Here is a 16,606-nt window from a genome sequence, read left to right as displayed (position 1 = left end):
GCTCTCCTAAGTTTCCATACTCTTTGTTTCAAAGGCTAGCAATGACACTGTGTGGGGTGGAAGTCCCATACTTCCACCACAGCTCTGGTGGAAGTATAGGACTTAATTCCTCAGACAAACCCTACTCTACTCTACCTAATTCTTACTATATACTTATATGAGCAGAAAATCAGGTATCTAAGAGGGAGTCATAAATCCAGAGATTTAGTAAATTGCTTTTATTGCTTCTTGCAGCTAATTACCAGCCTAGAACTTTTTTTTAAAAAAAAGTGTGGATATGGCACATGAGGACTTGGTTTAGTGGTAAACATGGTGGTGTCAGATTGGACTCAACTATCTTAGAGGTTTTTTCCACCCTAAATGATTCTGTGATTCTATGATTCTGTGAATGTTTATCTACTTTGTACTGAAAGAGCAGAGGAAGAGCAAACAGAGGAAGTTAAAAAGTCACCATTTCTTTGCACTTAACTAACTTCACAGATTTAGGTATCATGCTGGTTAACTAACAAAGGGCCTTTAATCTAGAACTGGCATAACAACTCAGGCAGGTTTTTTAAAATTGATTTGACAATAAAGTGCAGAATAAAACAGACAATTATCCTAAAAATGCTTACCAGTCAATTTAAATTCGTTATTTGAGTTTTGCTTTCTTCTTTATTTTGTTGCTAATTTTGTAGTGTCAAACAGTATAGACACTGCATATAAAGCACATAAAGCTGCAAGATCCTGTAGCAGGTAATATCAGTGTCTTCTGTACATTTGCAGTGGATTGCTAGCTGAGGCACTCTGGCACTGCTCTGAGGTCACTGCAGGTCTCACCAAAAGGGAGAACATGCATTGCTGAATACTCTATAATGAAATGGAGAATAATGAGATATAAATTTAAATCAAAATGTGATTATGTACAACATTCAAGAACATCATTTGATAGTATTATGTGATATGTTTTCCATTATATAAACAATTGTGTACCTTCACCTGGATTTAGAGGTTGGTATTACAGAGTACAATGTCCTTCACAGAAATTACTAAGTGAATATCCATACTTTATTAGAGTGCTCTGAAACTAGGAGAGCTGAAGCAGGGTGTTCTCTCAGTAAGTAAAAATTTAAAATCCCAGTGTTTCTCCTATCATAGTTGATGAAATCTCATTCATCTGTACTTTTCCTGAAGATGGCTACTTGTTCAACAGTTCACTCTTATCACTAAGAAGAATTCTAAACGAGTGGCTGAGATCTGAATGTTTATCTGCAATTGGACACCTGTTTAAATGTTTAAGTATATATTTGTAGGGAAAGAAAGGTCTTAAATGTCCATCAGAGAACTTACAGTTCCAGAGACTGGACAGCCTGAGTAATATGTAGTGTTTATATCTTATTTGAGAAACAAAAATTTTGTAGATGAAGAATTAGTGGGAGGAAGCTTTGTCACAGACCAGCCAGCCAAAGAAAAACACATTGCTGAGAGGAACAGATTTGTTTCCTGGGATTTTTGTTTGTTTGTTTGTTTTTGTTTTGTTTTGTTTTAATGTAGGACAGACTATGAAGAAAGGATCAGAGAGCAAGCTCAAAAATATGTTAGTAAAACACAGTTAGATCCAATAAAGGTAACTGCTGAAAAATGCAAAATTTAAAAGATGTTTAGCCATAAAACACTAAATTTATAAGATAGGAGGCAGAAGAAAGGCAGCTGATATTCTAAGTCACACCTATTACTGAGGTTCACAAGAAGAGAGGTAATGATGTACCCTGTGGTCTTTTCACAGTTCCACCTCAAAACCAGGCAACCATTTTGAATTTATGAGCTGGGATAATTCCTGAGGTGTTTCAGTCTCAAATTCAGTAAGTTGCAAAAGCCTTATGAATAAAGAATATTTTCTCTAACATTTTTGGTAACAGTTTATCCAGTAAAGTATATGAAGTATGTGACAATCATCTTGAGTGCGATCATACAGCATGTACAGGACTAGGGGATCAGGCCCAGCCAGCATGGGTTTAGGAAAGACAGTTCCTGTTCCACTGATCTGATCTTGTATGTCCATATGACCCATTTAGTGGATGCAGGAAAGGCTGTGGATGTTGTCTACCTGGACTTTAGTAAAGCCTTTGGCACAGTTTCCTGCAGTATTCTCCTGGAGAAACTGGCTGCTCATGGTGTGAATGGATGCATTCTTCACTGGGTAAAAAACTACCTGGATGGCTGGACCCACAGAGTCGTGGTGACTAGTGTTACATCCAGCTGGTGGCTGGTCACGAGTGGGGTTCCCCAGGGCTCAGTACTGGGGCAGTTCTGTTTAATATCTTTATTGATATCTGGATGAGGGGATCAAGTGCACCCTCAGTCACTTTACAGCTGGCACCAAGTCGGGCGGGAGTGTTGATACGCTGGAGGGCAGGAAGGCTCTGCAGAGGGATCTGGACAGGCTGGATTGATGGGTCAAGACCATTTGTATGAGGTCCAACAAGGCCAAGTGCCAGCTGCACCTGGCTCAAAACAAGCCCAGGCAGTGCTACGGTCTGGGGGCAGAGTGGCTGGAAAGCTGTCCAACCAAAAAGGACCTTGGGGGTGCTGGCCAACAGCAGCTGAACATGAGCCAGTAGTGTGCCCAGGTGGCCAAGGAGGCCAACAGCATCCTGGCCTGTATCAACAATAGTGTGGCCAGGGAAGTTATTGTCCCCTTGTACTCAGCACTGGTGAGGTTGCACCTCAAAACCTTTGTTCAGTTTTGGGCACCCCATGATAAGAAAGACATTGAGATGCTGGAGCAGGTCCAGAGAAGGGCAATGGAACTGGTGAAGGGTCTGGAACATAAATCCTTTGAGGAGTGGCTGAGGGAGTGCAGTTGTTTAGCCTGGAGTAAAGGAGGGTTAGGGGAGACCTTATTGCTCTCTACAACTACCTGAAAGGAGGTTGTAGCCAGGCAGGGGTTGGTCTCTTCTCACAGCTAACAAGTGACAAGGACAAGAGGAAATGGCCTCAAATTGTGTCAGGGAGGTTTATATTGGCCATTAGGAAGATTGTCTTCATGGAAAATGTTGTCAAGCATTGGAACAGGCTGTCCAAGGAAGTGGTGGAGTCACCACCCCTGGAGTAGTGTAGATGTGGCACTTAGGGACATGGTTTAGGGAGGGACCGGGCAGTGCTGGGCTCATGGCTGGACTTGATCTTACAGATCTTTTTCAACTTAAACAGTTCTATGATTCTAAGTATATGGTCATGTGTCTATAATTTTTCTTCAGTATAAATACATAGTAAAGGAGAAGATCAATAATACAGAATTATAAATACTAACTCCTGCATCATAAACTGAACATTTGAAATGTAAATGTTGTACTTCAGACACTCATCTGCCTATTCATTTCTTTGCATTCCAGGTATCGTATTTGTTTCAAACTGACAAGATCTAGAATATACAAAACAAAATACAAACACTTATTGAAGAAAGGTAATACCCGTCACTTATAGAAAATATCTTCAGGTCAAAGTAAGAATTCACTGCAGTAACAATTATTTTATGCATTGCCATGCATAATTACCCCTTTCCTCTGTGTTATTAAGAAATACAAATTATTTATTAGTTATATATACTTCAAATAGACCCTACTAAATTACTGTTCCTTAAAAGTTCTTAGAACTTCCTGAAGACACTAGAGACACTTGGCAAGTGTCTTCAGATCCCAAAATGAAAACGAAACCAGAGGATGAGGCAGTCTGTTAAAGCCTGTTTACAGTACTATAAAGTTCATATTTTTGGAGGCTTTGTTTTGCATAATAGAAATGTGAAAATATGGCAATCCAGATGAACAGATTGATGTCAATATTTGAATTCTATTCTTACAACATAAGCCGTAAGTTTACTTCGTAGGTATTAAAACCGAACACATTTAAATTAAATACTTACTAAGGAGTGCTTATCTGTAAAACATGTGAAGTAAATGGGTTTCTGGTAATGGCTTCTTGAACATCTAAAAAAAAGCATGAAAGTATATAATAAATATTATGTAAACAAAATACTTTAATAAAAATAAGATTCACAGTCAAATATTCAAGACAGAACTTTCTGAAGATTGTGGAAATGTAGTTTAATAGCACTAGTTTTATTTCCCCTATTAACTGCTCCTGTAATAGGCCATATATCTATTTTTAAAACTTGTATCTAGATATTATATGAACAAAAGATTTAATGTCAATAAAGAAATCTAAAGCTAGAGAAAAGAATGCCAGCTACTCTAAGCTGGCAACAAATATTCCAGGTGTAGACTAGTTAGTGACCATTATTAAAAAGACCGCTATGAAGGTACACAGTTTTAGTCACTTAATTTTTTAACATGTGAAAACAAAGACAAAAAAAGGTGTGCAGAAAGGTCACAGTTTAAAAAAGCAATGTACTTTTATGACACATAAGTACAGACAACCATTTACTTACTGATTTACAGGTACCTACTTACATGTAAGTCCACCTGTAAAATTTCCCAGCTTCCTATTACCAATTTTAATCCCTAAATAATTAGGCAAGCTAATTAAGTTTCCCAGGTACATAAGTATCTGTATGTATTACATTAATTTTCACAGTTACTTCATTTGCAATCTGTTAACTCCTATGACTCTTTGTTTCTTTCATATTCCTAACATACTTTTCTTACAGTTTTCCTGTTCACACTTTGCAAACTTCAGCATTCTGTCTCCCAGTCCTTTTGCTGAATTTACCTTTCCCTATATTTCTTTGTAATTTCCCTCTTATACAGCAATTTAGTTTCTATATTCATGTATTTCTCTTTTCATATCTACTTTCCTAACCTGAGCACACCATACTAAAACACCTCTCTGGTAAAAAAAATGGAATTCTTCATTTCCATTTGCCTGGAAGCAATAACCACAAGTTATGATATAATGAAATTTGGAACCACTGTTTGATGGAGCAGGAATTGTAAGCTACAGCTGCAGAAAATTTCTAAACAGTTGCAAAGATCTATTGTTCTGCTGTGCAGTTTATAGGAAACTGAAGCCTTTTTCCTCGAAGTCATGCAATCCACCATGTGATGTAAAAATGTATGGATAGTGTGCAGAAGTTTAATAAGCCCTGGTTTAGTTTGATTCCAGGTAATAAGGAGGTATACTTGGGTAACCTGATCATGAAATGGTGCAGTGCAGAAGGAAAAGTAGTGGAATGAAATCAATGGACTTCAAGAAACTCTTATAAACTCAAATAATTGACACGTAAAATCTTGTATGAAAAAAGTCCAAGGAAAATGTAAAATTCAAGAGAGTTGGCAATTCCACAAACAGCACAAATGGCAAGCAGAAGTTATTTCAATCATATGAGAAGTCAAACAGTGAAGAGATCACGTAGACCAAGTCACAAGTTCCGCACTGATTTCAAATACAAGATGGAGCACACAAAATACCAAAATTATGCCAAACTAGTGAGAGCTTTTATGGAAGACATGTATGACCACATAGGTCAAAGCAAATCCTAACCATGAGATAAAGGAACAGACCCAAGAAGTAAGTTTGTTCTACAACTGTGTTAGTTATCATAAGACAACTAATGAAAATGTTAGCTAATTAATCACTGGGGAAAAAATTATCGAGAACAAGTATAGACATTTTCCCCACATTCTTCAGCAAAATGGAAGCTGTGATTGGAGAGTTCATACAAAAAGCACCAGTATAAAGCAGGTAAGAAATCAGCCTGGCATAGAGAAAGAACAAGTTAGAGAATACTTAAGTAAGTTAAGCCGTTCATTATAAAGGGATATATTTGCAAAAAATATATGATATATCATATAAAAGGCAATTATTTGCAAAAATAATTGCAAAAAAATCAAGATGGATAAAAACAGATTCCCAAGTGAGGCTGATGCATCTGATGCATCTTGAAAGAACATTTTTGACAAACATCTGTTGCAAACAACAGCTACAGTTGGGCTGAAGATGTCGTCCAGTCATATTTTGAATCATATTTTTGACCAAGAAAAGGTCACCGTTTTTTTAAATTAATCTCACTGACTTCAAGAAAGGTCTCATGATTTTGATCTACTGTTTGCTAAATTCAGTAAATAATAATAACAATAATAATTTCTATCATGGGATTCCTAGCTTTAACCCAAATAAATCTATGGCAAAAAATATAAAGTTATTTGATCATTTGATGTATCATCTTATTTATTATCCAACTTACTTTGTAGCCTCTGATTGAGATAATTAAGAGACTGGAAAATCCTCTGTTCTTCTACTGAGAGTGCACTCATGCCTGGACACGGAGCTCTGTTAAGCAGCGAGGGCTGTCTGTCTGGCTGCACACTGTCCATAGCTGCCAGAATTTCACCCTCCACCATGTGTGTATTTGCTAGTTTTTCTGCCATTAGAAACTGAGCAGTGCTTTCTGAAACTGAAGAGATTACAGGGGGAACTTCAAATGAGAAGAGCTCATTACATTTAAGTAAACTGCTTGTTTTCATGACTATATGTCTGTGAAACACATAAAACCGACATTGAAAGATCAATTGGCAAAATCAAGAAACTTGATACATTAGAAAATAAAATAATTAAGAACACTAATTCATCTTATAATTGGCACCAGAGCAAGTCCTAATGAGCTTGGAAATATGTAATGGTAGCAAGCAATACCTGTCCCTATCATACAGTTATGTATGACATGTACAGTTACAAACGGGCATGGAATGAAAATTAAATACGTGTTGTAATGCATTTATAAAACCATCCATACCATGATAGGGTTATATATTGCATTTCCAGGAAAAAAAAATTAGGTCTAGATAGATAACTACCCTTTTCTGCTTAGAATCACTGATGTCAAAAGGCACAAGCCATGTTACATAGTGGATATATTAGGTCATTCTACTTTATGTACAACCAAGAATTGAAGTGAGTTGTGTTACTATACCTTCCTCAGATTTATAGATGTTCTTCATCTTTTGTACTGGATCGAATGTGGATGGAGCAGGACTCAGCTGGACAGTACATAACGAATTCTATAAAAAATATTATAAGAATATTTTAAGTATAATTTAAGGTAACCACTACCTTCTGAACATGTTTTATTTATTATTTCATATTACCAAATGTTTTGGAGTGCCAAAGTATTAGTGTATACTAATTCAGTGAGGTATTCTGATTGGTTTTATTCTTGTCATTAGCAGTGACAGCAAACATACTGATTCAAAATTGCATGACACTGAACAAATCTTTGATATTTCTAAAGCTCTTTCCATTTTGAAGATAAACAAGCTTTTTATTTTTTGTAGTATTTTATATTAACCTGTGCATGATGAGTTGGCTCCCATCTCTTAGATGCTACATTTTGTCTTCTGTGTTCTGAAACAGCTCTTTGTTTATTTTCATAGTTGCCAAGAACTTGATTTTGTCTTGTAACAGGAACAAAACCTTAAATAACATGCAGACAAAAATAAAGCAAAAATGTGTAAAACCATGATAAAGATAGTAGTAGCAAAACTAATAATGATGAGTAAATATCTCTGCCCACATTCAGATGTTTACATCTGATCTCATTAAATATATTTTCTTAAAATGAAAAGAGAGAAACAGGCACTTTTAAGGTGTTTTTTACCTCATGTTAGCATAGGACTATGAGATACAGGTGTGGATTGTATGTGGACATAAGCATGCTAAGTGAAGCCCCACTTTGAATCCCAGATAATAAAAATGGTAAGTACAAAGATACAAGGTGGTCTTACCAAATAAAAAGGAAAATGAAAGGTGAGCTATGATATAAAAATATCAAATAATGTGCCAAAAAGTAATGATTTAGAAAATAAATTGTATTTAAAGAATAATCTTGAAGTCTAACTGCCCAAGACAGTAAATGCCTGTTGACAAGTTGCTGTAATGTATATCTTAATGGATTCAACTTCTGTTAAGATTACATAGCAGTTTGCAGAAAACGGGGTAGTTCACACTTTATTTGATTCACAGAATCAAAGAATGGTAGAGGTGGGAAGAGACCTTTGGAGGTCTCCAGTACCTCCACTCAAACAGGTACCTCCACTCAAACAGGTCCACATACAACTCCTTGCCCAGGACCATGTTCAGATGGCTTTTGAGCATCTTCAAGGATGGAGACTCAATAAAATCTCTGGGGCAATTTGTGCCAGTGCTCAGTCACAAAGTAAAAAAAAATATTTCTTGATATTCAGAAGGAAACTCCTTTGTTTCAGTTTGTGCCCTTTGCCTCTGGTACTTTCAGTGGGCACCGCAGAAGAGAGCCTGGCACTGTCCCCTTTGCAGCTTCCTTCCAGGTATTTATAGACATCAATAAGATTCCCCATGACCTTCTCTTCTCTGGGATGAACAGTCCAAGCTCCCGGCCTTTTCTCCTAGAAGAGATGCTCCAGTTCCTTTACCGTTTTCATGGCCAGTCACTAGACTCTCTCCAGCACATCCATGTCTCTTGTACTGAGGAGTCCAGAACTAACACAGTACTCCAGGTGGGGCCTCACAAGTGTTGTAAGGTTTAAAAGCCATGGTTTTAAACCTTATTTCTATAGCTTGGGATTTTGTAGTTAATCTTACTAATTCATACATCTGTATGCTAATTGTAATGACAGTACTGTTGTATAGCATTTTCCCTCAGTCAGAGAGGTCTAACCTAGATACTGTACCTCAAAATCTATTTCAGTTTTGTCTGGTGTAGCAATACATTTTCAAAATTAAAGCATCAAGTTTCAAAATTAAAATTATGTTCTTAATTAAATGTTTATGCATACAAACCGAAGATGCAAATTAGCATTTTCATGGGCAACTCAGGAATCTACATACCCAAGGAGATATTATATTCTCATTTGTAAACACAGTTACTAGACTTGTAAATGCAGTTACTTGATTTACACTTGGGAAGATAAATTACCTCTTTATTTACATAATAAATATTTACATGTGCCGTTTAATGTACAGTTCATGATTTTACCAAGAGATCTTTTACTGATTCTAACAGAATTTTATTTCTTTTGTGGTTATTACAGTGACATTAACAAAGCAGAATTCCTACCATTCACAGAAAAAGAAAACAATTAATTGATACTTGAAGCATATTTGAAACTAGTCATCTGGCTGTGTCAGAGACTGAAACGGTTAACAATTTATACATTCTAGGAGTTGGATAAATAGATAGTTCCTTCTTTTTAATAATGGATCCATAGTGGGCCAGATTTCTTTTTTTTTCCGTAGGAACCTGCCAGCAGATGAGATCAAACTGCGTGAAACCAATAAAGCTTTCAATTGCAGCAATGGGCAGAAAAGATAACTGCCCCCACAACTGCTTCTATTATCAGCTTACAAGTATCCCATAAGAAAATGAAGTAGCAACAGGACTGAAGACTTATACTCTTCTTTGACGTGTTTGTGGTTTTATCTTAATAACTTTGTAATATGCATGTCTGTATGTATTTTTGTCTCAGTAAGTTTGCAATACGTAAAAGTTTACCACGAACATTGTGTTTGTGTCCCCTCTACTCCCAAAATTTGTGTTTTTATCATGAACAACTCGCTGATAAGATTGTGTAAGACAAACCATTTTATGTACTGCTAGTTTAGTTTTTGCCAAGTTTGTTTTGTCTTTTTGTTGGGGGTCGAGTTGGCTTAGGAGAGGCTTTTGGATGTGTGTAGTTCTGTCTCAATCAACTGAGAATCAAAAAACTCAATCAAATTTAGCCTAGGAGTTAGTACAAGAATTTACGCATATTTGGAATCATACAAATATGTATTACATGCATTAACCCTCTGCCTCGGAAGGCATCAAATTTTATATTTGGCTAAATTTCACAAAATATTGACAAATGAAACTAAATCTAAACAAAACAAAAGAAAATGCTACCTGAAGAGAATATAAGAAAACCTTTTACCAACTCCCAAGTAACTCAATGTGTTTGCATGAGAATTGATGTGTAATTTCAAGTACAATTTCAAGACACACTGCTCCCCCCCAACAGACACATTATTATAGAATCCCTCACACCCACTACGCATTAAAGGATACCCTGATTACTCACAGGGTGGAGACAGTGGCTAGTGAAAATTAGATTTGTGTCACTATTAAATCCTGATGTTTGTACCTTTGTTAATATTGGGAAATTTGATTGTAGCTATTGAGATCATATTACATCCCCTATGACTACTCATGGGATGGAGAGAGTAGCTAATGAAAATTAGCTTACTATTTTATTATAAAGTTGTTTTTTTGGGGGGGGGGGAATTGCAGTGCATTGGGGCTATCTCTTCCTTTCCTTTACTCTCCTATCTTCCTGTCCACTATACAAAAAGTGCCGCCCACAAAGAAGATTCACAGAGAACAATGAAAGAAGAAAAATTATTGAATGCATAAATCACGGGGTGGTGTCAGAGACTGAAATGGTTAATGATTTATGTATTCTAGGAGACTTTTGCAGGCTTTTGACCTCTGATGGGTAGTTGGGCCCATCCGTCCCTCCAGTGCTGAAGCCCTGACTAAGTGTCAAGCCCTGAAAAGGCAGTTTATACCACTGATGGCCCATCAAAGCCCATCCCCCCCTCTGTCAATCTTGAAAGGCAGGAACCAGGCCAGACACAGAAACTCTGCGCAGGCCCAGGGAGAGTTTGGAGGCTCGAGGCATGGCCCGTGACACTGACCATGGACATAATAACTCATAACTTCTTGGTGCGTGGGGGCTTCCCTCCTTCACCCCCAGCAGATCAAGGCCACCACTTCAACTGACAGACATGGAAGCTGCAACTACCAAGTGTCATCGCTGGACTCCGTGGGCGGTGACTATATATATATCTTTTGTCCACTCTCAGCTTTTCTTTTTCCTTACTCTCCCTTACTCTTATCCTGTCTTTCTCTCCCCTATGCATTTTCTCCCTCCCCCAAAGGTTATCTCTATGTCACATTGTTATATGACGACACAGAAATGCTAGCATATCTGTTGATACAAAATTTTTAAAATAAACTTTACCAATGTATGTTTTCAGACACTGATTATTCAGTGTCGTTTCACTCTAATCCACCCCAAGGGAATTATTGTTAAGAACCTGGGTTACCCCCCTCCCCTTTCTCTGGGGCGGGTCATAACAGGCTGCTGCCATCAATAGTAACATGGGACACATTAGATTTAAAAGGTTGCCATTTAGTTAAGTGCAAATTATTGTAACATGATGCATGGTGCTGAATAGCACCTGAAAAGAAATGTTATATTGAATAGGGCAGAAAGTCAAAAAAAAAAAAGAAAACAAAAAGAAAACAAGAGACCCCTGATTATATCAGTGATCACATGATGTTTTTCAGAAAAAAATAAAATTCAAACTTGCTCTATGCAGATGCATCAATACTTAATTTAATTAGTTTGCAAGACATGCTAGATATATGCCAAGGGAAAGATTCCTTTGAGACATGTAAGACAAAATTATAATAAGCAATAGTATTGTTGCCGTGGGAGTTAGGTGCTGAAAAAATCTCCCGGAGCAGTTAATTAGGGGTGAGATAAGAAAGGGTTTATTTGCCAAGGCTAAGATGTTACAAGACGCTCACGGGTGCCTGAGATGTTACATTTTATAATGCCATCCATCCAATCCCAGATGTGTCCACCCTGTGGCCGTTACTCTGGACCGCCCCGGGGTCCACCCCCTGAAAATGGGCCTGGGGGCTTTTTGGGACCCTCTGTTCATCCCATCTTCATCTTCATCAGAGCACAAAGGGTACATAGTCACCCAGTTTTTGACCGTGTTCTGTGGTTTAGGCCCTGATACGCCAAAAATCCAGGCCTTGCCTTGACAAAAGACTAAACATTTCTACTGGATTCGGGGGTAGGAGTGATATAGGGAGCATAGAAAGGGGTAAGAGGGTTAAGGAATGTGTAAACAAGGGTGCTAGAGGGAAAGGGACAAGGAAGGAAGGGAGGGATGCTGCTTTTAGAGTCTACTTCCACTACTTATAAAACATACAAGTATTAGAAAAATAAAAACTATTAGGGGCTTAAGGCATCAGTATCTTTAAGGGAACAAGATACTAAGCAGTCTACAGCTGTTCAACTATAAGCATGTAATTAGCCCCATATTTGTGACAGGCTAAAGGTCAAACACATTTTTAAAGCCTTTTACTGACTAAACAAGAAAGGTCTTAAAATAATTCTAATATCCAGCTACAATATAATATGTGTCAGCAGAAGATATACAACTTGAAGCCTGGAAGCCAAATTAAATTAAGATCCTCATGGATGATAATTTTATTTATTCATTTTGTTCTCACTTATACTTTAGGTACATTTGGCCAAGCATTGCAACAAATCACATTTTCTACAGTGTCTTCACAAACCTTATGGAACTCTGCAGATATTTTACTTGAGAGCAATGCAGTATTCAATCTCACAGCAAGCACTTCAGGACAAAGACTATGGTGTCTATGTGAATTGGTAGGCAATTGAACAAATAACAGCAAGTCAGTAAGAGTTATCTGGAGTATTTAAAATAAAGAAGACTTTCAAAACAGAAAATCTAAGCAGATACTGAGAAAGGGCAACCCACCCAAATTTATTCCTCAGCTCTTCCCCTGAAAGAGCTGGAGGTATGTGACATTGGGAATGTAGCATTTAAAGTTGCGGTGAAGACAGTGTTAGTAGTGCACACAACTTTGACCCAGTACATTTCCTGATTGATTGATCTGATGTGCAGATAAGGACATCAAAAGGCAAGAATCTCTGCTGGAGGCGAGGCATGGTAATGCAAGTCTTCATTCATTTCCAATGTAAAATCAAATAGGTTAAGTCACCCGGATCTTAAATTCATCTGTTTGACTTTGAACTGGAATAGACAAACAGATAGCATTTTTCATTTCCCAGCCCTACTTAAGGCCAAGAATATTCACCTGCCTGCCTTACATAACAGAGCTGTTCTGAATCACTCCATAGTTAAAACTATATATTACTAGATAAATGTAGATAAATGTAGATAAATGTAGATAAATACTAGATATATGTAGATAAAACTAGAAATGTAGGGGGGGTTTAGTTATCTGAATTAATTATTTTGCTAGAAAGTATTTTTGAGTTGCATGGCCAATCCTTGGGGTGATCTTGGTACATGAAGCAGTTTGAAATGCTGCTTATACTTGAAACAGGGTCTACAGTTGCAGGAACTCCTGCTGTAGCCCTCAACAGGAAGCAAACCAACAAACTACATAGAAATTATAAGCACAAGCATGTCATCAGTGCCCGAGGCACAAAATATAGATAGGCTGCACAGGAGAAACAAGGTAAATCAAAAAGCATGAAATGTAATTTGAAATGTAAAAACCGGGAGATGAAAGTTTATTCACCCAAAAATTTCTTATGCATCTTTCCTCTATCTTACCAATCAATCTCTTCATCAAGGTTAATTTTTAATGAAATGCAGGATTGTTTATCAAATTCCTTAAAATTCTTCATAAATCAGACATACTTTGCAGCAGAGCAAAGTTTGTTTGGCAGAAGCTCTTTAATTTTAACCTACCTTTAATTTTTTTTTAAGCTTTAATTGTATTCCTGGGAATAAGTCTTAATAATTTTAGGCATTTTCAGTGTCAACATTTTAAAAACACAGTAGATCTATACTTCTTTCGCTCTCATGTGGCAGTGACTGTTGAACAACAAGCTATGACTCTCAGTTACCTTGTAAAACTTGCTTGCATAAACTTAGTCACTTCCTCCTATATCATTATTTAGACCACCTGTCACATCTGCTCATTAGTCATGAATATAATCTCAGGGAAAATACTTCCCTTTCATTTAATATTGTAGAGAGCTATTAAAAATGAGGATCAATGTTTGAGAGGCCTCTGGGCACCAGTAGAATAGAAATGACAATGACAAATGGAGAAAGCTTGTTAAAACTGGTTGTACTGTGTAGATGGATGAAAGGTTGGACGTTTCAACTGAAAACAAATTCATGATGTAATTGAAGAAGACTTTTGTCTGAACATCCCCCCACCCCAGACCCAGAAACACGACTCTTACCAGTAGCAGACTCCTTTGCAGCTCGGGCAGAATGTGCTCCACGCCAGGAGGTGCTTGTTTTTCCAGCTGCTGGGATATGATGGAGATGTAATCCATTTTCTGCATTAACAGGTATTCTCTCAGTGCAGGTTACTGAATGATTTTGACAGGCTCTTGCCTGAACACCACTCACAGAACAAGTATTTTTTGCCCAAGGTTCATATTTGGCTGTGCTGCAGTCGGGTGGAGAGATTACAGCGGCCAAGCCAGAACAACAAGCAATGTTCTCACTGTTTTCTCTACCATTCCTATTTAAACCCCAATTTGCTAGCACAACATGCTTGTCATTTAAATCATTCCTGCTAGTAGTGGTAGCTTGGAGGCTTGAAGGCAGCAGTGACTGACACCCAGGGCTGGCTGCGTTTTTGACACTTCTGTTTCCCGGCAGAGGTGCGGAAGGCGGGTGAGGTGTTAGCAATTTCCCTGGAGCTTTTTGAGTTTCGTTGGCTCCAGTGGTTGACTGCAGTTGGAGTATAGTGCCTCTTCTCTTGGGCATAAAACTTGACTGGGCTCTTACAAATGTTTCTCTTCCAGTTATTTTTGCCTTATTTTGGAGTTGATTACCTTCATTAATTTTAGAATTATTGCTATATACTGAGGGTTTACTTGCTTCATCTTTTGACATCATCCAAGCTTTTTTAGCAGAAAAGGATTCAGTAGACATAAATATATTCTGAGATGTGCATTCTTTATTTGATTGTTCAGTATTAACATTTGGTTTTGATATATGAGAATTTTCCTGATGATTTTTCATGAACATGGGGTTTGAAGGTTGAGCAACAATACTTAAATTATTCTTAGGAGAATTATTTGCAGTTTGAACATATTGCAGCTTTGAAGAAGATACTTCACTGGTGCTTTTTTCATAGCATTTTTCATTATTTTCTGTTATTATCTGGTCAATTTGATCACACCATCTTAGCTTCCTATTGTATTTTTCATTTTCTGCACTTTTCTTTTTTATTTTTGCCAGTTCTAAACTGTCTCTGATAGATGACATGGATCGAGTTCCAAAACTGATCCCATGGTTCACAACCACAGTTTTGAAAGGACTGGGTTCATCTTTAGAATCCTTCTTTAGGATACTTCTGAATAACTTTGCTCTTTTTCTTTCAAGAATATTACTTTTCAGGGTTTTGTCCTGTGCAGGAATTCCAGAATTGAACTCTGTATCTGACACCAGTGACATAGTGTCAATTATATTTCCCTTTCCTTTCTCTTTGTTATTCTGTTGCTTAACTTCCAACCAAACTGAGGCATTTGGTATGTCTTGAAATAAAGATGTTCCTGGAATAGTATCATTAATACATTTAATATTTTCTTCTTTTGTTTCAGTCATTTTTCCTGAGGTATTTTTTAAAAACTTTGTACTGATATTTTTGTCCTTTGGTAATGTATCAGCTGTGCTGGGAATGCCAGTGGAACATCCCCGATTAGGAAATAAGATTATAGATGTTGCAATAGGTTGACTGGATGCTTGCACAGATATAGTTCTCTTCTGTGGGGTCATTTTAAAACTCTGATCTTGCATCAGATCCTGAACTCTTTCTCCTGGAATAGAATCAGGGCTGTCCCAGGCTTTGCTAGGATTGAAAACAGGATGAGTAATGGCTAATGTGCTAGCCATTCCAGAAGATGGTTTGCTTCTGTCTTCTTCTATATTTTGCAGAAAACTAAATGTATTAATTACAGAGCTCTTTTGCTTATCAGAGGTAGAGAACTCTGGAAGTTTTTTTCCAGATCTCTGAGAAGCAGATGATTCCTCTTCTGAAGCATTCACATGTTCAGCAGGAGTTAGAACATTATGTTTAGCTAAAAGATCATGAATAGGTATGTTGTGGTAGTGTGGATCTGCATTTCTCAGGCAATTATTTAGATGTGCATTTTTAGAAGTACTTTGATCTATATGAAGTAAACCATTATTCCTAGTCTGGGATTTTTCTGGATCATACAGGGCACAGTCACACTGTGCAGTCAAAGATGATTCATTCGGTGTTGTGTAATTTCCACTTTGTCCTTCAGCCTCAAGACTGTCAAGGCTTGTCAGGCTTTCTGAATCATCTGTTTCATTGAGTTCTTGATGAAAATTCTGTAATACAGGCAAAGAATCAGACTGTTAGATTTATCAGAAATGTGGTTTTGCTGATACTAATTTTTCATTAATGATAGCTTAGACTAAAATACAAACAATTTTAAGCCTGATGTTTTTATGACTTGGGTTCACATCACCATGAGTGTTTCCACCAAGTCAAAATTTACCTGTATTAAGTTGTAAAAGAAAATGGTGTAATTTGGGAAGAAATTTAGAGGAGAGAGCTGCATAGTTCAACAAATTTAATCCTTAGTTATATATAAATTCTGCAATATCAAAAAAGGAACTAGATTTATCTAAACAACAATACTGTTTATGGATTTCCCTATGATACAGGATGACTTCCATACTCTGTAAGGCTTCTAAGTGAGTTTACAAATTGAAAGAGAATCCATGAAAATGCAGATTTGATAGCGGATCTGCCCCAAACTGGAACTTTTCCATAATATTAGACTGAATATGTTTCTTTTCATAA

The 16,606-nt window shown here is 37.1% G+C and overlaps 1 protein-coding gene across 4 annotated transcripts in view; it reads right to left on the bottom strand.

The window, feature by feature from the left end:
- Positions 1 to 744: 744 nt before the first annotated feature.
- The window catches only part of CEP126 (centrosomal protein 126), a 39,837-nt gene continuing 23,975 nt past the window's right edge, over positions 745 to 16,606 (bottom strand). For 2 of the 4 annotated variants that reach the window (XM_064645141.1, XM_064645144.1), the window contains 6 exons: positions 14,001 to 16,128; positions 7,283 to 7,407; positions 6,908 to 6,995; positions 6,182 to 6,391; positions 3,902 to 3,965; positions 745 to 849 (listed from right to left, as the gene is read on the bottom strand). In XM_064645141.1, the coding sequence (XP_064501211.1) occupies position 849; positions 3,902 to 3,965; positions 6,182 to 6,391; positions 6,908 to 6,995; positions 7,283 to 7,407; positions 14,001 to 16,128 (2,616 nt within the window). In that variant the 3' untranslated portion in view covers positions 745 to 848. Of the gene's footprint in view, positions 850 to 3,901; positions 3,966 to 6,181; positions 6,392 to 6,907; positions 6,996 to 7,282; positions 7,408 to 11,809; positions 12,811 to 14,000; positions 16,129 to 16,606 lie in introns of those variants that run through there. The other 2 variants (XM_064645142.1, XM_064645143.1) reach the window with 2 other exon arrangements.

The sequence above is a fragment of the Pseudopipra pipra genome, chromosome 2 (genome assembly GCF_036250125.1).
Source record: "Pseudopipra pipra isolate bDixPip1 chromosome 2, bDixPip1.hap1, whole genome shotgun sequence".
NCBI classification, from domain to species: Eukaryota; Metazoa; Chordata; class Aves; order Passeriformes; family Pipridae; genus Pseudopipra; species Pseudopipra pipra.
This window is presented reverse-complemented; position numbering and strand designations above follow the sequence as displayed.